Raw genomic sequence first — 25,371 nt, forward strand, 5'->3', positions numbered from 1 at the left:
GTTTTAATTTTTTTCCTTTGAAATTAACCTTCCTATGCCCATACTAATGGCATGGTAAATGTCTATGTCCTGGAATTTGTACCTCAAATATTTCCTCCTGCGTCTTCTTAACACCTAAAGCTGCCAAGAAAATACTTTATAACCAATCGGGCATGGTACGATTATATCCCGCCTGGGTATGGATAGCAAACAACCTAATAAAAGAAATTTCAATCGCAATAGAAAGATATTGAGAATGTAATGAATTCGATATTTCCTCTAATGAAAAAGTGGTCATTCGGTCATTTCATTTGTGCCTGCTTTTCCAATTAATAGAGTGCTTTTGATTACAGGTTCAAAGAATTGTTAAGACGCCGTCTGTTGGAATGCGGGTGGAAAGATCAAGTAAGAATGCTCTGCAGAGATGTTGTCAAGGAAAATGAAGGGGCCAACATAAGCATCGATTCGTTAGTTAGATTCGAACAATGGAATTAGCTCGAGGAGACCTTCATCCGGCAATGGATTGACCCAGTTTTAATGTGTTAATGATGATATAAGTCGGCACGTATATAATATCACCAGTCTTGATAAATATAGTACCTTAGTGTAGTTAATACGTTACATATATTATCTATGGTTAGTACCTCAGTGAGAATGTACGGGTGTCAGGGAATGTGTTCAGGATTTAAAATAAAAACACGGTCAACATGAAATACGGTAATCTATTCTGGATAAAATTACAAATTTACACTGTATAGACACGGTTACAATCCTTAAAATAACATTTGAGTCAAAAGTAATACTGCAAAGTTTGGCTGTCATGTATATGAGTATCAGATCACGAATCACATTTTATACTATCAGATTCAGGTAATTTTTTCCACAGCTGCGAAGTCATCACTAACCATTTTTTTCCGACACGAAACGAAGAATCGTCCCGCTGTCCAAATCGGCGAAGAGATTCTATAGTACGTCTCATTAAATATTTACAGACTAAAAATCACAACGGATCGAATATATTATTGCATGCATTTCTTGTCATGGCCTTATTAAATATAATACCTTTATATACAAACACCTCTAATGGTAAAAATTATTGCGCACACGCAAACGTAAACATAGTAACGATCTAAGAGGGCGGGGCGGCAGGATAGTGGACGCTGCGGCGTCTGAGGAAGGTCCTGCCTGAGGAGGGCAGCTGCCGCGCCAGGAGGACGAGGGAAGAGGCGAGCGCGAGGCGGGCTGGGGCCGAGCGGCCGCCCGGCAGCCTCACAAAGATAGAGGTGACGGCAGCCAGCCCATCTTCCGTAGGCTCAATGGCCACCGGGCATATCTCGGCAGAGACAACACCTTGTTTGGCGCGCGCCCTCCTTTCGCGCCTTTGTGCAGGCGGCGACTGCGGCCCCAGGTGCAGCGTGACAGACGCAAACGGGCGCTTGGCCATGTGCAGCATCTCCACCACATGGCGCCGCCTCGCCCGCCTCACGTCCGCAGCCTGCTTCGCCTTCCATGCAACCACGCATGCTGCCAGAAACAGGAAGAAGCAGGAGAAGAAAACAGAGAAGAACACAAACAAATCGATGTGCAGCTGGTCTTGCCTGAAGAACACCATCCCTTTGCTGGGACGTGGAGGCCCGTCATCATTGTGCACGGCCCTCAGGAGCAGGTAGAACTTGGTGTATCCTAGATCGTGCACCACCTGCGGCAAAGTGAGCACCAGACGGTTTTTTAGTCCCCTCACTCTCAGCAACGTGTTCTTTTTGCTGACAGTGATGAAGGTGCTGAGCCGGTCAGCCAAATATTTGACAAGACTGTATTCTGTGTTTCCATCGAACACATTCAGCTTATAGGGGCTGTTTATGTCTTGAACTTGTTCGTTCTGGAAAAAAGCGTGAACGTCGTCTTTGAGAGAGTTGTCATTCCTCAGGGAAGGATCAATGTCGACGTGGTGAGTCCCCGTGCTGCCGTTGACCGACACCACGAATGCACTGTCGTTAGGGCTCATAAAGATGTCCAGCTCTCCTTCCGTCACATCTATTATCACCCGGATGTCCACGTTCATGAATCTCGGAATCACTACGAAGAATACTGTCTGCCCAGGGTACAGCAGCCGCGGCTTCACTTTACATTCGTCTGTGAACAGACAAAATTTATATAAAATATCATGTATTCATTTTCAATAGATACCATTAGGTACACAATGTTTTCAAAATAGAAAAACATGATATTTTCTTCTTAGTTATTACAAGAATTAATTAATTATGATAATATAATCAGTGTACGCTCTTTGAGATTAACTATTTTAGTGAAAAAAAATTGTAGTGAGTAGCAAAACGTGGCACATAAGGAGAATGTTGGGCATAATGCGGAAATGCCACAAAATAAATCAATGCAAATGGTTAAGGGGGAAGACATGGGTACACAATGCAATAGAGGTTGCCAAATAGATGAAATGCTGATGGGCTGGACATGTTGTTCAGCGAGTGGACAGACACTGGACAAATGCTGTCATACAGCGGTACCCAAGGAGCACTAAACAATCACAGGGACGCCGTACACTCGCTGGATCAACGAACATATAAAATTTGGTGGATGTACGTAGCGGCGAAGAATTAGGGACTGAAAATTATGGAAGCTAGGGGAGGCCTTCATCCACCAGTGGGTTAACCCCGTCAGAAGAAAATTCCAATAAAAATGCATGAAAGAATAGTATATTATTATTTCAATAATAATAATAATAAGCAATTAAATTACTACATACCGATTAATTTAGCATCAAAGCACATTTTGTTGTCGGCTGTCATCATTTTATAACACTGGTGTCCATTCTTAGGGTCACCCATGTATGAATCTTTACATTTGACGCATTGATAGCGCCAGCATTCTTGGGCAGAATTTTTGCTGGAACTTGAAGTTTGACAAGTGGCGTCGCTTTCTGTGTTGTTTCCACAATTACACTTCTCTCCAGTGACAGGATCACAAATATCTCCATGCCCGTGACATTCGCACCTAAAATTTTATCAAATGAAATATTATTCTTCAACTGTATAATAATGTTTTGGTTTTACATATAAACATATATGAAAAAAAGGTAGCATGTGCAAATAAATAATAATATGTAGCAATTAGACACCTTTGGGTCAAAGAAACTTATCTCATTTTTTTCTATTTTACAGGAAGACCCCAAACACAATTAAATTTACATTTCATTCACATTAACGCTCAGCGTACGTCAAAATGGAGCTTTTATGCTATTTTCAAAGCATGATCCTGGACATTCCTTAAAGTTGTAGATAATCTATTTACATAATTTTGAAGCCTTATTATCCTTTATATTTATTTTAAACATTAGATGACTGCATAAAGTATTTTTATTACATAAAATAGTATTCTTTTAAACCTCTCGCTCTAATGTTATAAAATATAGTCATATTTCAGTACGTCCATGTGAAGTGGTGTTAAGATTTTTTAAATTTATTAATTTTTAAAAGCATTTATAAAACCATTAGTAAAATTTATGTCGAGATTATTTTAGTGAAATATTTACAATAAAAAATTATATTGATAATCTCTTTGATCCCAAATTTGACAAGAATTAGGCATTTTATTATTCAAAAAATAGCAAGATTTACACATTTAAAGATACTGATTATAAGCTATGTCTTTGACCATTCAAATGTGATAAACACTCTACGAATAATGTTTGCTTTATAATAATTATTGACCTAAGAATAAGGTAGTATTTTTTTGAAATACACCATTTCTATTGGCATTTCTCAGTGGCTAAGCTACAACATACGGCCGTAGCCATAAATTGACAAACGATAAATGAAGTAGGGAGTAAGATAATGGTAACGCGCGTGTTTTGAACATGTACCGTTTAAAAAAAAAAAAAAAAAAACGGTTAGGTACAAGTAATACTGGCGCGTCCTGAGTAAAAATATTTTATTTTTCATTTTTATTTTCATTTTTCTTAAAATCCTCCAAATTTACCTAAATACATATTTAAAAAGAGAAGTACTATTTGAAGTGTGTCAATACCTACACAAGTTTTAAAAATATATTGAAATTAAACATATAGGTACCTAATAAAAGAGTTGTTGCAGTTTTAGTAAACCGTTGTCAAATTTACTACAAATTTAATCTGGCAGACATTTTTCTCTTTTTAAATCTGTCCTAATGGGTTAACGTGTTATGTTATTTTGTCTTAGTACCACCCAAAATTGCTAAAAATTTAGATACGTTTCTTTGCCCCTAATCTGCAATCATTACATAATTATTGGTTTAACGAAAGTAATAGATTTTCTATATTAACTACTATAAATTATTTGCACAAACATGATGCGTGTCAGTCGAATAAAGTATGAATATTATCTTGAAGTAGGGTGTAGTTTAACATCATGTACTCACGGCCTGCATGCATCATGAAAATCTTCCGACCCACGGAAATTTCCATCTATACATTTATCACATTTTATTCCATCCGTATTATTGGCACATCGTAAACATTTGGCTTTGGAGATTGGACCTTCTCCCAAATAGCTTTCTATCTGAGACGAAGACATGTCTGCGGTGATCATGGGTATTTCAGCGGCGTCACTCAGACATATGCTACTGTGGCCATTGCAGTAGGAAATACATGGGACGCAAGGGGTATTATTCGCTGGATCACCGACAAACAGAGGTTTGCATTTTTCACATTGCGCTCCCTAAAACAGAGAAATCAATTTATTAAAAGCGAATTGAAAACAAGCTTGTAAATGAAGAGAAGAGTTTAAAACCATTTATTTTTTGTGTTATGAAAAGTTTATTAAACAAATGATACAATTTTGTTTGTTTTTTCAATACTACTTACTTCTTTCATGTTCCTTTTATATTTAATTCATTTTCAACTGGATTTTCTAAGGAACATGTCGTAATTGACAAAACCGTTATTAATTTATTTAAAAAATAAAACAAGGAAAAAGTATTGAAAATATGATATGCGGTGAGGTAACTGGCAGTCTGAGTTATTAGCAAAATTTATTGGGTATATTATATCTATCTTTTTGTGATGATAAAATTTAGATTGAGCGCATCAGTGTCAACCACAGAAAACCATTTTCCATTATCTAAACTTTTTAAATAATTATGCGTCTAAACAAAATCTTAAAATTTCCAAAATTCACATTTGTATGTTCAAATTACAGCTAAATGTATACCTAACTAAAAAGAAACAGATGACAAGTTTAAATTAGTTACATTTTGTTATTATGGTTATTAGGTTTTTCAAAATTCAGTAATAAAAGAATCTCTAAATATTCAGTCTTATGTTATACAAAACGTAATTTAATTACATAATAAATGTATTATATTTATTAACAAGTCTTTTATACAAAAGGAGTTGTTTGTTGAGGTGTACCATTTTATGTAGTATTGTTTTTTAGTTTTATATACATTAAGTTGATATGATAATATTTTAACTGTAAATGTGTTATAAATGTAACTATATATTATAGAAATGGGGTATGAGTAGACTGAACTAATTGTTTTTCATGAACATCTGTGATAAAGAAAGTCATTCTATACATACCATAGTATTATTATGGCACTCGAGACATTGGTTGAGTTTATCTGGACCCTCACATTTGGCATTACCATTGCACTGGCACTGAATACTGCAATTGGCTCCGACGTATCCGAAATCACAATCGCATACATCGGGTCGGACACAAGCGCCTCTGACACATCCTTGGGTGCAGACAGGGACACAGGACCCTCCGGCCGCCCGATGTCCAGGACCGCACACGCACTCGTACCCCAGAGGTAGATCCCTACAGCGCTCGGACACGGGGTCGCAGCTGTGGTGCTCGTTCTCGCATTCGTTCTCCGGCGGGCACCGCACATAGTGCCAGGAAATCGTTTCGTTAAATGTTTCCACATCCAGTTGTCGGTGTTCCACGTAGAGGGCAGTACAGGTGGAGTGGAGTGGATGTTCAGCGGGACTGTCGAGAGACCCTTCCGTGCAGATTCCGTCTCCCAGACCTCCCTCTCTGCCGCACCAGCCACAGTGGGCGTGGCGGAGGCACTCGGCGCACTGCGTAAAACTGAAGCAGGGGGAGGGGCACTGCTCCACCTCTTCGGATCTCAGCACCAGGCCGCAGACGCCCCCCGCGCAGTAGAGAGGTTGATAGGAGGGCGCCACACACTGGTTAAGATGAGTGGCCCACCGGCACTCACGGGATCCTCCTTCAGCCCCCTCGGCTTGCAGGCAAGTTCGGCAATCGGAATGGTTGTGACATCTCACGGGGCATGTGCTCGATTCGGTAATTTTCAGGCCACCCCGGCCTAAAAACCCACCTTTGGATACGCATGTCCAGTCATATATTGATTCTATGGATACTTTAGGTCCGTATTCATCTGTAATGTAATATAATTACATTACAAATTATTATAGTAGGTATGTATGTTAATACATACATGAAATCCATCGTAATTATCTAATAAAATGCGAAAACATTAATTTGGAGTGTGACAGTATGGAGAACAAAACTACACTCTTGCCCTTCCCTATATGTTCCCCTCGATGTTAAATTATTTGAGGTTTCTTGCTTGTGTGTGCTGTAAGTCATTTATGTGTTAATAAATCAAAGAGTTTTGAAAAGTGATAATAGGTGGGTTATAGGTCATATTATAACTTGCTCTCCAAAGAAGAAAAAACAGAATGAGCTCACTCACCTCATGAATAAACCGAAAATATTGCCGCAACGACAGATTCATAATTTTAATCATTATAATATTACCTATAATTTAAAATTTATTGGAAAATTCTATCCCCCCTTATTGTATTTGATATTAAAAGATAATTTATTAAAAATCGTCAAAATTCCATATTTCAAATTTAAAAAAAAACAAAACTGCATGGTTTTGTAATTAGTCACAAAAGTAACAAACACCTTGATACCAGAATAAAATCAAATTACGCATCAAAAAACATGGAAGGATCCAAGAAGGTAGATACCCACTTAAGCAATGTGGGGAACAAAATCATCCAATCTTGGCAACATTCTCACAATACATCGATAACAACATGATCACCACCGCACTGCTGCTGTTCAATGTAAAGTTGTCAAAAATAGTATTTTAATTATGTACAATCATTCGAAGATAAAAAAAAAACTTACTGGAGAGAAGGACTTGTCTAGTCCAGAGACAGTGTTCGCGAGGGCATCGATCACAGTCCGAAGCGGCACATTTGTTTTCGAAACAGGAATCCACATCTGATATGACCGTGTGCGGTGTGTCGCACTTTGCGGTGATACTATTTGAGCAATTATGTCCGGTAGGGATGCAAACTCCTGTAATAGATAATATTCATTCAATGATGAAATAGAACACCTCAGAAACATACACAATAGAAAAAATATTTATACCGAGTGGGACTTGAACCAGAGTCCACCGTATTCCAGACAATGTACTTTACCAATTACACAACACGTACAATACAAATCACAACTATGCGTCCGAGATGTTATCTCAAATTCTGTTAATATTGATCAACTTATTTAATTTTTAAATCAAAGTATTTACAATATTAACTTTGATTCTTAAACGGCATCAGGATGATTTCCCCAAATTTAATGTATGTGCAAAATGAATGCTATGTATAATCTTAAATTTTGTGTAATATATAATTCACTGAATAACAAATAATTTAAATTTTCCGAGTAAGAAGGTCTTGAAATCCTTTGAGTAAAATGCATTTTTGAAAGATAAAATTTCATAAAACCAACCTTTTCCACACGTAGAGCACCATTGGCAGATGGACGATTCCTCAGGATGAGCTGGCCAGGTTGCCAGGCAGGTGCTACAAGATGTGAAATTTGAGCAAGACCTTCCGGCGATCAACGCATCATCGCAGGACGCTCCATTGTTGGAGATGAGTTTTCCATTGTGAGTGTTGCATAGCTCAGATTTGCCATTAGAGTGACAGTGGGTGGCATTGTATCCGCCGAGAGGGTAGACGGTGCAGAAACTGCAGCCCATGTGGTGACGGCACGCATGCTTTCCTCCGCTCCACAGGCGGCACAGATCGGAGGGGAGAGTGATCCTTGTCACCTGGCAATGTGCCCCACCATCCCATCCGCCTACCACATAGAGCGCCCCGCTTTCTGCATCCAACGTCATCGCGTGAGCATATGTCGGCGGGGGGAGTTCACCGATGACAGTGACATCTAAGAGTCAAAATGAAATGGTATGAGTATAAAATAAGAGTGTTGCAATCTCCAAATGTGGTCCATTTTCTGATATGAAACAAGAGTCAAATATATTTTGAAGGTAAGTCACCATTTCTCCTCCAAGATAGAGCATAATGGACCTCTGCATTATACATGAATCTACTAGATTTTTTATGAGGAATGATTGTTAGCCATTTGCTCAACCCAGGGATCAGTGGGTTACCTTTTGGGTGTGGCTGTAAGAAGGTACTATTCTCGGGTGTAGAGAAATATAGAATAAACTTAAACACATGTTAAAGGATAATTATGTCATTTTCATTATTTATATCTGTATCATAATATGCATTAAAGTTTGTCACATAAATGAAACATGCATTACGTACTGACCGTCATTAAGTCATAATATCGTATTAATCTGATCTGTGGCTCTATCTAATGAGATAGAACTTAGATCCAAACATGCATATTATTAATTGAAAAAAAAGCACACACGTTGGAAGCAAAACTTATTTAAAATTGAAATGAAGAAATTGTTTTCTTGATTTTGAAAAAATACACAAGTTTCAACTGGTGATTTTGTTATTGCTGAAATTTCCATAACCACATTGAGCACTGAGTTTTTGCCAGGGCAAAGCAAGAGAACTTGTAAAATAGCTGTGTAATTATTTATTGTTCTCTAAAATTTTCATCTCACAGCAGCCTTCTATGGTGTTATTTTACAGCGTTTTATGTTTAGCATAGTTTATTTGACAAAAATATCATTCATATTTGAATTCATGCTGTCAGTATTAATTATATGAGGCATCTATTTCCAAATGAAGAATGTACATAAAATACTAGAAGTTACAATAACCTTTTACAAGACGAATCCACTGATTACAGTTGTACACGTAGGCTGACAGAGAATCGGTGGCATTGTGTGGGTGAGTTTGACCGCCGAATACGATCATATAATCATCGGTTGTGATGGCAGAATGGAGAAATCTCGCTCTTGGTAAATTATCTGCCGGATTGTTTAGCTCCGCGAAAGTGGGCAGCTCACTCCATTGCAAGGTGGGATAGTGCAAAGCGAAAAGTCTGTTGGAGACTTCGGTTCCATTGGTTGAGTATAGGTAACCCCCGTATACATAGAGGCTTTGAGAGGGCGCATGGTAAACAGATGTGTGTCCGCATATTCCGATCGGCCTCGCACCTTTGGTGTTCAGTCTCTCCCATTTATTTTTTTCTAGATCGAATTCCCAAACATCTTGCAGGAAACCGTGCTCCAGTGAAAAGCCTCCGATGAGCACGAGACTCTCGGAGTCCTGATGCTTCCGGAGGGTCAGCGTGTGTCCAGCTAGCGAGGGCGGTTGCGGCTCGTTCCCCAGCACATTACTCCACCGCTGGTCTTTGACGCCGAACTGCCAGAAGTCTCCCAGAGTTTTATTTCGCGCGTCTTTCCCTTGGACGCAAAGTCCTCCGTAGACGTAGATCACCTGCCTCGAATGCATTATTTCAGCCGCATGGAAATATCTCCCCTCGGGCATTCTGGCGTCAGGGGTAGCCTCTACTGTGACCTGCATCCATGTGCTGTTCTTCGTGTCGAACAACCTGATGTCATTGAGTGGCCCGTGAGACAGAGAGTAGCCGCCGAACATCCAGAGTGATCCTCTCTTGTCGGCCGCCAGAGAGTGGCCGAAGCGGGGGAGGGTTTTTCGAAGGTGGTCTAGAGCATCAGCAAGGTGCTGGGAGTTGAATAGCTCCGTGAAGACCAGCTGATGGGGTAGCAGCCCATCAGAGCAGTCTCTTCCTCCCCAGCCAGTAGCGCACAGGCACCTGCCGTAGCCCTTGTCGCAGGTGCCCCGCTTGAGAGCTGCGCTGCAATTCTTCGGGCACAGCTCCGTTTCACAATCAATTCCTGAGAAGCCGTCGGCGCACGTGCAATGATTATTTTTGCACACCCGAGGAGGCTCACAGTCCCTATCACAGCTGAGAATCTTATAAACGGCCTCAAATCCCTGCCCGATAGGACCTTGCTTGTAATGAACGGTCAGGTGCCCAGAACGTGCCTCCACTGTGAGGGGGGAGGCATCGCTACAGAATACCCCGACGAGCTGACTCTGCTGGGCACCGCCAAGGTCTGGAAGCCCATCGTAGACATAGACGGCATTGTCACCGCACGACACATTCAACCGGGATGGCTCGATGGAGAGCTGGATGAGGCCGTCGTCAGTCGAATTCCCTGGTGAGACGATCCAAAGGCACTCCTTGACTGGTGGCCCCCCCCAGGGAGACGAAGGAGCCTCGCGGGACCCGAGCCCCTGTTCTGTTTCATCAGAGAGCATTCCGCGGGCCTCGCACTGGCGGTAGCATCGACCACCGTGCCGGGGGTCACCATAATAATCTTCACTGCACTTTTCACAGTTGGAGCCCTCTGTGTTGTCCCGGCAGAAACACTCTCCCGATGCCCGGTCACAAACTCCCGGAGCCTCGTCCCCATGACCGTTGCAGTCGCAACGCCGACAGCCTCGGCTGCCGGTGGCATTGCCGTAGCCGCCGACCTTGCAAGCATCGCAGAACTCGCCCTCGGTCCAGTCCTGGCACTCGTCACAGTTGCCGACGCCCGAGCGGCAGGTGGAGTGGTTGTTGCAACCACAGTTGTTGGCACAGTCAGCCCCTGTCCACCCCAAGTCACACTGGCAGACGTACTCTGGAGCGCCAAGGCAGTATCCGTGAACGCAATTGTTGAAGCAAGTTTGCGTGCAAGCCGTGCGGCCATCACCAATGAATCCCCGCCGGCATTTGCAACTATAGGAGCCATGTGTGTTGGTGCAGTCAGCCTCTCTGTGGCAGTCATGCAGACCCAATCCGCACTCATCCACATCGGGGCACTGGGCGTAGGCCCACCTGGATTCTTCTGAGGGGACATCTAACAGGCGGCCGCAGTCAGCATGCGGGTCACCGAAGTCCCCCTCCATGCAGGCTCCCTTGATGGGATTCTCACCCGAGTAGCACCAGCCGCAGCTCAGCGACCGGAGGCAGGAGCTGCAGTTGGCATGGCGTTCGCATGATTTGCATTGATCGGCACGGCGAGGTGCGACTTCCGGGGCGTCAGGAGGAACACCGGGCGATGCCGCGCGGTCGAGCCACTCCCGGCAGAGGCCGAACTGGTACTCACTGGTGTAGACACTGAAGCTGAAGCACTGTCGCGTGGCCTCGCACCAGACGCACCTGCCACGCTCATCCAGGCAGGCAGAGCAGTCACTTCGGGTGTGGCAGGGCTCGGGGCACTCCCCGAGCAATCTCACAGCTCCCGCAACCCGACCCCGGCGGCCGCAGCGGGCGTCTTCCGCCCACCACTCGCATCCATCGCTCGCGACACATCCTGAACAGCTTATGTAGTTGGAGCAGTTGGGACAGGACGATGGCTGGAGGGTCAGATATCGCCAGTCACCATTGAGAGAGCAGTTCTGTGTCTCGTTCTCAGATCGTGACATGCACGTCTCCTTCAGCTCACACCAGCCGCATTCCGAATCGGTGAGACAGTGGAGGCAGTTGTCATACTGATTGCAGGTTCCGTTGGAATAGGGCTCCAGAAATTCAAAAGTGAACACCTGAAAAAAGAAAACCAGACCGATGAGCCCGGCAAATAAATTTCCACTCGTTGGAAAAGTTCACAGAGTCGAGATGGATGCGAAATGTTACCTTGGCGTTTTCGTTACTCTTGTTGTGCTGCAGCTCCATTTTGCTCTGCTGGTGAGTGCTGAAAGGACCGGAAGATATGGTCTTGTGAGCGTGGAAGTCTACAGCCAGCCGTCCGGGGACCAGAGCAGGCCAGTCAGCAGCCGCACACTGGGACAGGTCAGCTGAGAGGTTGGCTGCGAGGCGGTTCTCTCCTAGAATCAGCTCGGCTCTCGAATGTCCAGCACACACCCGGAGCCGCTCGCCGCCCCCAGCCCAGCCGGTAGGAGCGTGCAAGAACCCTCGTAGCCGGGCAACCATTTCGCCTTCCGATTGTTCGGCGCGGCCCGACCCACTAGCGGCCGTGAAATCCACAGTAGTTGCGTTAATAATGGTCACATGGTCTGGATGACTCCAGTTGGCGGGGTGCTGATATTTGATAAATGTGAGGCCAGGTCTTTTGTCCAGAGAGCGACACTGTTCTGGGCGGGTGACTTCGGTTCCCGTGGCTCCCCACCATCCAGGTATTTGCGAAGGGGTATCTTCGCCGCAGACGCCGTAGTTATCTGTATGAAACATTTAAAGAAACTGACATAACATGATAACAAAAATTGTTTGAATCGCCTATAAATTTTACAGAGTATAAACCAGTTCAAATTTTTTTGACATGAATCATCACTTTCGTACAAAGTTACCTTCAATAGTAATGCATGAACATATAAACGATACATAGTCCATCCACATTCGACGTAATATATGAAACTATTGGTTTAATCATGTACAGTGTCTGTCATGAGTCAGATGTTTTAAAGTTTGAAGATTTAAAAACTGCACCAACTGAGACATATAGAGAGAATTAATGGTGCATCACCAAAACAATAAAAAAAAGTTTAACATCGACAAAGTCAAAGGGACAGCGACTCGCCAGCGGACCACAATTCTGGTAGCTGGACGAAGTGGACAAGGACCTTCATGCTATCGAAGTGTCCAACCAGTGATCCAAAGAAAAGATGATGTAAAATGATGATAGAGGTGGCCAAAGCTTACCTCCGGCCATACTGCCATTAATAATATTAATAAGTCATTGTTCAACGACAAGTACCGTCTTTATGATGACATCTAGCATTCTGCACACACCAAGTGCAGTGGTGGAGGCCGAGTTTGGTGCTAACAGAAGGCAGAGGTGGGCGTTCATTGCGATCTAGGGTTCCTTCAGGTGCCCCATGTGTGAGACACGCGTGGCAATCGCCCAAAGCCGGACATATGCCTCCACATCTCACCGATTGCAAGTTTGTTGTACAGTTTGAGCCCACTGTTCGCCCGTAGCAAACCTAAAATGACATAATAATAGTATTAATACGATTTAAACCAAATGATATTGGGTGCAATTTCCGTTCCTAGCAAAGTGTACGTTCAACCCGCTATCAGAGGTCAGCACCGTGCCCAGAATCCATACCTATTTATGAAATGACAGGTGAAACAGACTATTTTAAATAAAATTGTCCTATATGGTATGTCACAATTATATACGTCAGTCCTTTTCTAACGCATGCTACAGTATTGCATAAGTCAATGAAGGAATAAGACAGAGATACGTATCGATGAACCAATTTTCAAACTCGAGTGTCAACACATGATTCATAACAGATAAGACAGGGTAAGAACAAAAAGTAATCAAACCGCAAAATTTATTTGTTGATTATCAATATAATAATATTATATTAAACTGCAAAATTCTTAAAGTAAAAAATTAAATTTGTCTGAACAAAACAGCACTGGACCCGAGAGTATAGGTGTGGAAAACGTAACTTTTTCTGTCAAAAAAGCGAAATTATCTTATTTAAAACATATTTGCAAGTATTTGATATTCAATATACGTACTTGTTGTAATAAAAGTTATGTAGTTGCACTAAAAGCCGGCTGACACGAACATGTTCAACTCGAAATTTGACGTAAATGAAAAATATTTGTCAAAATTATTGCTTATTTTAATCATCATATAAAACAGTAGTTGATTTGTTTACGAAATTTTCAATCTAGAAAAGAGCATAGGTAAGTAACAATGCCGCTAATACTTTTCGTTTTTATTCTGCGAACTCTTGACTTTAGTTAGGTACTAATAAAAATAATGTATGGCAACTTAAAAAAGCTGTAGCAGTAGCTCATTGAAGATTAAATTTGATGAAACAACTTTACAAGCTCAAATAGTTACGCTAACCTAGAAATTGCCCACAGAATTTTCAGTAAAAAAATCATTCCGTTTGTAAGTGTTTAGTGGAGAGGGAAACACTGAAGTTGACAGTATTAGATGACTAGTGAGCGATCGAAACACAAACTTCTTTTAGATTTAATTAAATTTTGTCATTATTCACATTTATAGCATCACGTTAATATGATTGTAATTACTTATTCCGTGTGATTCCTTTATAATGTTTTATTTCTGAGGAACATATTATTATTTAATTATAATAGATAGGTATTCTAAAATAATTATTACAAGTACAAAAAATACCATAATTACACATAAAATAGCAATGAACTATGTATTTGTTAGCTAGCAACATTTTTTTGTATTTGGTTGCCATGAATAAATTTTCGTTTTATTAGCAGTCATAATTAAGATTATTAAGAACAATACTGCTATTGTGTATTGAAATAGGCCAAATAGGGTAAACCCCCAGTGCGAAAATATATTATTTGTGAGCAGTTCTGTTAAAAGTTAATTTCAGTGTATTTATACCGCATGTTACATAATCAGTATGCACTAATCCAGTGTTTCCCAACGTGGGGCGTACACCCCACCGGGGGGCAATTTGGATGTTTTGGGGGGCAATGTGCAAATCATTAAATATTTAGTACATTTTTTTGTTAATAAACGCAATTTCAAAAATATTTCTTTTATATTGCAACCATTAGTGATTAGTGACTAATCACATACAATCTTTGCATGCTTATCTGGCTCACAACAAATCATTTGACTGTCATGCTTCTATTGAATTTAAGTAAAATGAGTAGCCAAAAAATGTAAAGCAGGTCCGAATTCGTGAATATAAAGAGTCTTGGAAAAATTCGTATTTCTGCATTGAACGCGAAAACAATATAATATGTTTAAAATGTACATTAACAGTTCTTTTAAGCTTTTAAGGAGTGCGTCCTAATAAATCATTACACAAAAAGGCACCCAGAATACGATCAAATTTATGCATAGGCACAACAAACATTCCAGTACAATTTGAAACTTTAGGTTACGTTTAGGTCGTTTAGGACAATAAACTGTACTTTGTATACCTCATCATGTTAAAGTGTGAAAAATTATTTAAGTGCATCTTTAAGAAGTAATGGCAGTGAATGAAATAGGTGTGGGGTTAGAGTGATTAGACTCTTGTTAGATTGTTCGAAAAATCGGGATCGCAAATTATGTAAGATGTTATTGCCATATTGTTTAATTTCGTGTTGTCACTAGAGTGACTATTATATCCTGTGTAGATTGCTCTGTTTGAAGACAGAGTGTTAAAAATACTATCTTCTATACTTTAGAAGCCTAATAGTTGGTCATGTGACACTTGTTGCATGTTGCCAGCAAAAATGGAGCCAGAGGTAGTTATATCTCCCGGTTTTAAAATAAGTAATACTAAAAGTTATTGAAATACCAGAACGATCCAGCTAGGAATCGTACCTAGAGTGTGAAAATTATAAGTTGACGTGTCATGGCCGCCGTCGTGGCGCTGCGATATATTATGAAAGGATTGACAGTACTGTAGTTCTCGAAACGGCCATGCTTCACGTTAAACTTGCCGCAGTCTAGTTGGATTGATTTACTGTTGCACATACAGCTGCAGACAACATTTATGGCATACGATTTGTCAAAATATTTTTGAATTAATTTCATATTTCATTGCACGTTTAATAAACAGATCCAAAGTGTCTTTACTTCATCAGCTGAACACCATCCGCATTCAGGATCTGCAAGGCATTCTGCATGTGATTTATGACGAGGGCAGGCGGCTTCAGGATCGGCACCGCGGATTCCTCCCAACCAACCGGGAATAACAAAAGCCAAAAGATCACCTGCCAAAACAAAGGAAATTTAGTAATCGGTGGAAAAACATGATATGGTAAACCTATAATCGAAAATTTATTTTTGAATTATCGTAAACATTAAGCTTTTTTTGCAATTTTATAACGTTTCCATTTCAATCAGTGGTGGCTACTATGGTATAAGTTACAGCAAATTTCAAATTAACCGTGTTTTACTGTATACAATAATAGATTATAGATTATTATGAAATTTCTTTGGATTAATAGAAATAACTCATCTGTAGTCAATAATAAATTTGGTTTGAGATGCCGACAATACTCACCATTTACATTTCCATGGTAGCCTCCGGCAAGCAATAGAGTAGACGGCGGTCTGAGTGCCGCCGCATGAGCAAACACTCCTTGCGCTTTGGGATATCCTAAACCGCTATTCGTTCCTCCCAACACTTCCCCGCTAGTCCAAGCGTGGCATCCCAGGTGATACATGTACATCTGATTGTCATAACATATCTCTTCTTTATTGTGACGATGGGAATATCCGCCAAATATCACAAGATAGTTGCCTAAACACATAAATTATATGTGAGTGCACGGGATGAGATATTATTCTAAAATTGGATATTAATGCATGTCAACATGTTTCTTGCAAATATCTAGATAACCGTACAAGGGAGACTAATAATAATTTTATTTCAGATGACTGAGTAGGTACATATAAGTGCTATTGAGCAGATATTATTCTCTATAGAGTTTTAACACATTTCTAAAGCATGTAGTAAAAACAGTTTTAATATTTAATGACCAGCTATTTCTTCTCTAAAGAATACATACAGAATACATTTTATGTGTGAACATTTAGTAGTTTTCAATTATGTCATATCTACATAGTGAATATCATCCTTGTATATTAAATATCTCCTATGTGGTTTGAGTCATATTCTGAGATAATCGAAAAAACTGTTTTAAAAAATAATCGTAAATGATATATATGTTTTAACATTTTTTATAGATCCTACTCATAAATTAAAATCGGATAATCATATTTTTTAATAATATAATATCTATTATTTAATAGAAAAATCGTAGTTTTTTCCATATTTTTATCACATATGATTAATTCTATATGCACCGTGTTGAATACGTTGAATCATGTGTAACCATGCCGTGTTCACATAAGATTATTTGGTACAGTTTGGTTATGAGGAATACAGCGGAAAATACCCGATATACTGGATTATACCTACGTACTTCTGTATTTTTTCGATAATCAAATACAGAAATATATCTATGTGTATAAGGGTACATCACGCTTGGTATTTGAAGCAAAAACTTAGAAAACGTCTTTTTTCCTAATCAAAATAATCTCAGTTTCTAATGTGATTATAATTAGAATACCGTTTTACCTATAATAGTAGCAGTATGGAATGCTCTTTCTCTTGGTACATAGGTATCTCTTAAATGCGCACGAGGATAATGCAATTCACTCCAATGTTTGCTATCTAAATCGAACGCAAACATTCTGTCCGAGAGCTTGGAAAATCTAAAACAAGATAAGAGTAATTAAAATAGACATTGGGAGTCATTGCCATGTCCAAAAGTATTAAGTTAAATTTATGAAATAAGTGATAAGAAAATTTACCTGGCAACGCCAGCAACGACCCCACCGTAAACAATAATGGAATGTGAAAAGGAATGATAAACAGCACTATGAGCTACGACTCTAACATCTAATTCTTTGCCTCCTCTCACTACAACTTCTTGCCAACTTTCTGTTTCAGAATTACTCAGCTTTATACGAAACATCCTGAAAAAAAAAACAATTCAAGTTCAATTCACATACAGATATCAAACATTTGATGACAATAAATATTTGAAAAGGTTTAATTGTCCATTACATAATGACATGTATAATTATTTTTGAATTACGATGAGTATACCTGGAAGAAAATTCTCCATCACGAGTGCTACCTCCGAATAGATAAATCTCATCATTGACCGCTGTTAACGTGTGACGTGTCAAAGCAGGTGGGTTGACTGGTGAATTTTCAGCACGCAGAGACCATTTTTTTGTGGTGACATTATAAACCCAGAGCTCGGACGATAAGCTACCATTGTCTAATTTGCCTCCATACAAGGCAAATGTTTCTCCGATTTGGCAAGCCGCATGTCCATATCTCGGAGACGGATTGCTTCTTTTGGTTGCGTTACGTGGCTTCACAAAACTGTCCAAGTTATCAGGAGTGGACATAATGGGATATGGATTGGAGATTTCTTTGATCACATCGTAATCTATATCGGGAGATCTACCCCGGCGGACGTAGGACGATAATAATTGATTAAAAAAAGATGTTTTATTTAGACCCCATCTATCTCGAACGTCCTGTAGAAAAAGAATTGATATTTATCTATACAAACAGTAAAGCAACATTTGACAGATCATATTGTTAAAGGACACTTTTATCAAACAGTAAGATTCTCACTACAGTAAGTGTTAAGGTAAATATTGTTTTTCAACTGTTCTAGTGATTAGCTTAAACCATTTCGTAATTCATAATAAGCCATAATAAATATAACATCTATGTATTGAGAATGCTGTTGGTGTTTATTTATCATGAACAAAAAAAATGGTAAATATTTACATGGGCAAAAACAAATATATGTTTTTTGACATACCGATTTTAAAACCTCTCTTAAAATTGACTCATCTAGTTCATTGGTAGGAAAACCTTGAATAATATTTCCAGCGTCATCTTCCCATTGACTTGTTGAAAACCTAAAAATAACAATGAAAATTTATCATAAGGGATACCTAATAGAAAAAATATGGTAATATAAATGAATGAGTAAATATTTGATGTTGGTTATCAAGCTCGGCAAAAAATACCTGTAAATTTGCAGAGATCCCAATACTTTGTTGAGGTCGTAGCCTCCAAACACATAAAGAGAATCTGTATGGTTGATATATATTGCAGAATGTGCAGCTCTTGGCGATAGACCGCCTCGGGTGTGCGATAACCAATGCCATTTGTTACCGACAAAATCCAATGCGTCAAGTGAACACGCAACCCCCGAAAACCTTAAAATTTTAGAAAGTCATCACAGTATTCAATTTCAAAATGCTTTTATTTCTACATCATATGTACCTTTTTATTGTTGTACTACTCATAAAATAATTTACAAAGGCTGTCATCGGAGTCACGATTTATAATATTTTAGATAGAGTCGAGGTTGTCAGACAGCTCCAACGTATTTTAATTGAAAAAACGATGTCATTGTAAGATAATAATATGTATTTTCATTATATTTTTTATTTATTAAAATCTGTCTATGCCATACCTAATTCTTAGGACTGTTTCATGAACAATAAAATTAAATTATTTATAACTACATTCATACTCTTCCTAATCAAAGAATATATTTACTTTTTAATTATACTTGTCACAGACAAAAATCACTTTCGTTGGTTAGCTGGCATATTGTTCAAAATTTCCAATGACATTTACGTCGAATATTCTCTGCATTTATATTTAAATGAACTGATTTTTTAAATTACACCAGATCTAGTCTCTACTTTGTCTACACTTTATGGAGATTTGATATTGAAGAAAAACTTTTAAGAAAAATAATAATGGCAGCAATGGGCGTTCAATCTTACCCCTTATGGCACTGACACCTGCCGCCACGGCAAATACCGTGACCAGAACAGGACTGTGGACAGAGTTCCACACTGCAATCGTTCCCTCCCCAATCTCCCTCGCACACACATGTGTGTGATGCACATGCTCCCCTATCAGAACAGTTATTAGGACAGTTGTCAACGGAGAATTCAGCTTTGAAACCATCCAGTACGTAATTTGTATCACTATATAATAATATGAGCATCTGAAAGAATCATGCAAACAATCAGGAGATGAAGTTATACAGAATTAACCAAATAATATAACTATTTAACATAAAAATATGTTGTAAGCATACATTAATTTTAACAACAAATATATAGGTATATAATGGGTCCACAGCACAAGTTATTAATTCATTGTGTGGGGAGAAACTGTAGTCAATTTTTAAATTGTCTATGTATAGAGTTATCCATTAAGAACCAGTGATCTTTGAATTTAAATAAAACAGAAATGCTCTGTGTATGTTTGTGAGGTATTAACCGGATGTATGCCACACTACAATTCTGTGCGCTCAGACCGTAGGCCATAGAAGCCATAAAGCCATCTCTTGGAATCATTGTGAAATACTTAACAGAAATGTTAAAAAAGACATGTTCATAAAGTTTTATTTTTCATAGAAATTCGCAGTCTGCCGGGTACCGCGAAATTTATACCTCCCGGATTTTTATGGGTTACCGTAATTTTAATGATTTTCTTGTGCATATAACTGTTTAAGATAAATAATTGTAGTATGTAATGAATTTAGATAACATTTGGGACTAAAATAGTAAGGATTGGCATTTTAAGTATGCTTATGGTAAACTGTCTGCTTAGGTACATAAATACATAATACTATGTCACTGTCTACTATACCAGAACCATCATATCTTGTATATGCAATAAGGCTATACTCTTATACGGCCATTTATCACCCTGAACCTTAATATTTGTCAGCTAAGTATGGGGTTGGGGGCGTGCTAATTTAATAAGGGGTTCCGTGCTATTTTAATAAGGGGTTCCATGCTATTTTAAAAATATCTCAAGGGTTCCGCCACACAAAAAAGGTTGGGAATCACATATATTATAAACCATTAAGTAAGCAAAAATGCACATAGGCTGGTCGTAAATAATGTTAACAATGTAATAACATATTTATTAAGTTCAACTCTAGAACGACACATTTTTACGGCATGTATTATATTTGATAATAAGATACACGAAATTGGCATCTGGCGAACAAGATACAATAATGATAGATCACGTGTTTGCAGAGCCAAAAATAGGCCATTTTATTAAACCAGGATATTAGCGATGGACTGATTAGGATGGAGGAAACGCAACTGTTAAAATTTGTTGATAAATTTGGAGGGTCGAAAATTGAGATGATTTGACTGTGTGAAAAGAAACGCCATCACATTGGGAACCAGAACACATGACATATAGGCGTGAAGAAATTTAGAACTATGTTTTACTGGATTATGAGTTTTAATTATAATTTTAATCATAGATTAAGGTTGGGTGACTTTTCTTAGGATAATTATCATTTCTTACAAATACGATCGACGATGTAGTGGGGCAATAGCCGTAGGTAATAACTTATAACTAACGATGCAACATTCACTAATTTGAAGAATCATTTTTTTTTGGACATAGAAACATTAATTAATCATAGATCAAGCCAGGTTTTTATCAAACTTAAGCCGGCCTACAGACCTTAACATCATTAAGAATTTAGGGGCTCATGCCAAGTCATACTTGTGAAAATATGTGGGGTTACGCATTACTCGGAACGGTAATTATTATGGAATGTCACTTCGACGCGTACCCATTTCAAGTAACGCATAAGCCCGCTTATTTAGATACGTGTGACATGCATAGAACTCTTAGAAAAATGTAATAATAATAACTAATAATGTAAGACATCTATGAATGGTATTCAATAATGTAATTTATAGTAACATAAAAAACAATACGTTAATTATTGAATTTACTAATTTACAATCCAGTTAACAACATTAGAAAAGAAATTTTAACCAATGATGAGCAGTGGCGGCCGGTGATTTTTTGGATTGTAATTTTTGAGGGTGCGCTGGAAACTTACCTTATTGAAAAATGAAATCAATTCGGCGTTGTTTTTGATTTGACAAAAGGTTATTGACATTTGGGAAATTACCTGTATATTTTATATTTTTAATAAAACATGATGCGAGTTACTTAAATCTTTATTGGATTAGTTTTAAGAAAAGATTGTATCTCTTATAGTAGATAAATACCTCTTACTTTTAACGGAAGCCATCTTATTCTATATAAGTACATTAGGTATCTTTAGCAATTTGTACACTGTATGAATAATGATTATTATGAAACTGCACTTAGTGAAATAGTATTAAGATTTATTAGCTCATCACTAGAATTCATGAATTAATAATTTTCTATATTATAAATAACTGACATCATTTCGCGTTTAGTCAACACACAGGATAATGAAATACTTATTAATTTTCCAGAAATGCGGCAGGTAGCAAAATTATTTTTATCTTCACTGATTTAAACTGGAGTACACATAAATCAAAATATCTTATCGACATTCTATTTCTTACCGATTTTAAATTTATAAAATAATGAATTCTATTGTTTTTAGTTTTACAGGCATTTTACATACGAGATTGCTAAATATGATACTAAACATAATTTGACCGTGAACAATAAGCTACAGCGTCTATAATAACAAACCATAATTCAAATCTGTAATTGCTCTCTACTCAGACCAATATGATGTCATTTTACCTGGTCGGCGCACGATATTCTGGAACTTACGCATGGCGAAAACTATTAGCACGGTTTAAGTTGTTTTTTAATGGCTTTAGTTCATACTAAGCTTTGGGTTCATTTTAAGTAAACTAAATATATTGCCCGGGCGCAAATGATTTCAGTGAGGATGACGTATACGGTGCATAGTGACTGTATTATTGCCTATTGACAGTATGGGCACATCGGTTTATGGTTTGCATTACAATAAGTGAGCGGTAATATTAAAACCCTATGAAGAAAAAATATGATTTACGATGTTGAACGATGTTTCATAGCAATGCAAGCAGTGCAGTGCACTTGTATGATGTTAGACCAGCCGCCGCTGATGATGAGTATGAATGGTGAAAAAAAAAACAATATTCTAGGAGAAACAAAATGAGTTAATGAGTTGAAAATTGTACTTACATATCCACTTGTAGCGGTTATTTGTTGTGGTTCAGTTTTACCACTGAAACTTCCCAATAGAGGGGAGAGAAATGAGTATCCATCATAGACAAAAACATAGTCATAAGAACATTCTGTTCCCATGCTACGAAATTTTAACGTGATAAATTGACTGTTATTTTGAGCTTTGATCAGCCATTCACAATGTGAATCCTAAAATATAAAATATTCAATTTACACATCTTCTTACATAGGTACCTACTTCTATTCTTACATAAGTACACATTTTCACAAATGATTCAGCTCGAGTAGAAGAGTAGAATGAAAATATAGACTAATATGATTATCGTGTTCCCACTAATTGTGTTATTGAGGTTACCTATACAAAGCTATAAACCTTTATTTCTAAATAGGTAGACTAATATTAGAATATCAAACACTGAAGTCGTGGATGTGCGTTTGAATCCAGCGTCTGGCAAAAATCATCATTTTCTTATCATGTTTGATCCAGATCAAGGATTAATGGGCAGGGAGAATAGCTAACAACGATTCTTCATAAAAACTCAATCTGCGAGGACTCGTATGCTCCACGTGTGGCAAAAGGGATTGCTTTCTTTTTTTAAGAATGAATAAATAAATTTACTAAAAACTATAGGTAGGTGTGATTACTCCGGGCTTTTCATCCGGGGGTCCCGAGTTCGACTCGGTCAGGTCACAATATATTAATGTGAGCCTGGGTGTTTGTGATTGTTTCTATTCTATTACTAAATAGACTACTGTTTCACTACACTACTGTCACTGGGCCTCATCAGTTGTTTATTCTCCCAAGGTGCAGAACCAACCTGCCACTGGTAATGCCAATTGGGAGGGCGATAACTATGTTCAATGAAATTGCTTCGGGTGTTATGTTATATTATATATTCCACCTACGTGAGGATGAGTATAGGTGGACGTTATTTTATAAATTTTTAAAATAGGGTCTGCTTAAGTCATCCGGTGTACTTCCATGTACCTATCTAATTAATATTTTTATATGTACATATTTCTACTGTTTAATAACATACTATCTATCTCTTTTTTTATGTAATACTGTTTTATATTTCTTTGTTTCTAAATGTCATGTTGTGAACGTCTTAAACTTATAATTTGTAATGTCCACAATATGTTAAAAATAAATAAATTGAATTAGGATATATTATATAAAAAAAAACTTGTGAAATATATTTGATAATGTTTAAGTTTTATTAAATGTACAATAAACAATAATATAAAATGATAAATCTTTGTAACAAATATTGAACTTGTAACATATTAGAACCAATCCAGAATTTTTTAAAACAAGTAAGTAAACAATATAACACGATTTCGGCACAAAACTCGTTTACACGCTTAATTTATTGTTTTGTGACGGTATACGGTGTATGCTAACTCGTATTTTTGACTGAATTAGCATATGATAATAATAATAAGTATATTGTATTATTGCGTAATAAGAAATTCACATAGTTTACATAAATCGGAATTATAGAAAAGTTAACAGAATTCAATATCTTTTTAGATTAACGCCTATTGCAGCGGTCAATAGTTAGATTTATTATTAATTGTCTTTCAAGATAATAGGTACTAAAAACAAACGCTTGTTTGAAGAAAAGACTCACGTATTACGATAGTTAAGTTATGATTAGTCTAATCGTTGTCATATTGTTTGAGACAAGATTACCTGAGTATAGTTATATCCTGATGGTCCATCTGTGATTATTCCCGAAGATTCCGTGAAAATCCTGCGGGATTTGTCGCAGGGGGCCGTCGTCACAGCTGCACATATTACAGCAATAAGACACATCCAAGTGCCAGCAATTAAACTGGCACTTCTTTTTTTAACCCTCGGATGAATCATTCTTAAATATTATTGTAAAAATTATTACAAACGTCAATATTCGAAAAATTAATAAATTGATAATGTATGCAATATGTAAAAAACAAACCTGTTTTTGAACTTTAATCAAGGCTATTAACTTTGAAGACGGTCATGTGTCCTGAGAGAAGGATATGACATGTTTCGGCATTAAAGTGACATTTACTAAAAAAAATTAGCGGTGATTTGAGACACAGAGGAGTAAATCTTATCGACATTTAATGACAAATGTAACACATACTAGTAAAATTATTACTGATATGTAAATTGACAACATATAATTTGACAGCCGTCTTTACTTTTACAGAAACAAATTATTATTGTTATCATTAAAAAATAGGTAAGCAAAAAATGGCTGGGGAATTACAAATGTAAAGCATACTTGACCCGAGTCCGAGTACACGTACAAAACCATCCCAATATTATTATTAATAAATTTGTATCGGGACCTAGGTACCTACACATTAGTACTGTGGAATACAAAAACTATAGGTACCTACCAATTTTCACAAATCCTTTTTCCAGAAAATAAACATTTTTGAAGAAATTATAAATGTATTTCGGGCAGCTAGCAGTGAGAGTATTTTTTTTACATAATCATATAATATAACCTTATTACAATGAAAGTTGTTTCCTAAAAATCCATTGAATACAGAAAAATATTATAATTCATTATAAGCAGATATCTAGGTAGGTACCTACCTATCTT

General features: G+C 37.9%; 1 protein-coding gene across 1 annotated transcript; it reads right to left on the minus strand.

Moving 5' to 3' along the window:
- Positions 1-682: 682 nt before the first annotated feature.
- On the minus strand, positions 683-24,984 carry Megf8 (multiple EGF like domains 8). Its single transcript, XM_085955187.1, has 20 exons — positions 24,733-24,984; positions 24,468-24,645; positions 22,769-22,960; positions 19,549-19,775; positions 18,778-18,969; positions 18,567-18,666; positions 17,831-18,273; positions 17,533-17,697; positions 17,297-17,433; positions 16,217-16,456; positions 15,787-15,923; positions 12,958-13,186; positions 11,880-12,421; positions 9,049-11,788; positions 7,752-8,192; positions 7,143-7,316; positions 5,552-6,378; positions 4,390-4,688; positions 2,741-2,988; positions 683-2,112 (listed from the first exon to the last, which is right to left on the minus strand). Exons 2-20 carry the CDS (start codon positions 24,642-24,644, stop codon positions 1,109-1,111), a joined length of 8,514 nt encoding a protein of 2,837 aa, XP_085811313.1. The 5' UTR covers position 24,645; positions 24,733-24,984; the 3' UTR covers positions 683-1,108.
- Between the last annotated feature and the right edge of the window lie 387 nt (positions 24,985-25,371).

This window comes from Rhyacophila brunnea, unplaced genomic scaffold (genome assembly GCF_057557595.1).
Source record: "Rhyacophila brunnea isolate RB1 unplaced genomic scaffold, BYU_Rbru_1.0 scaffold_5, whole genome shotgun sequence".
Classification (NCBI taxonomy): Eukaryota; Metazoa; Arthropoda; class Insecta; order Trichoptera; family Rhyacophilidae; genus Rhyacophila; species Rhyacophila brunnea.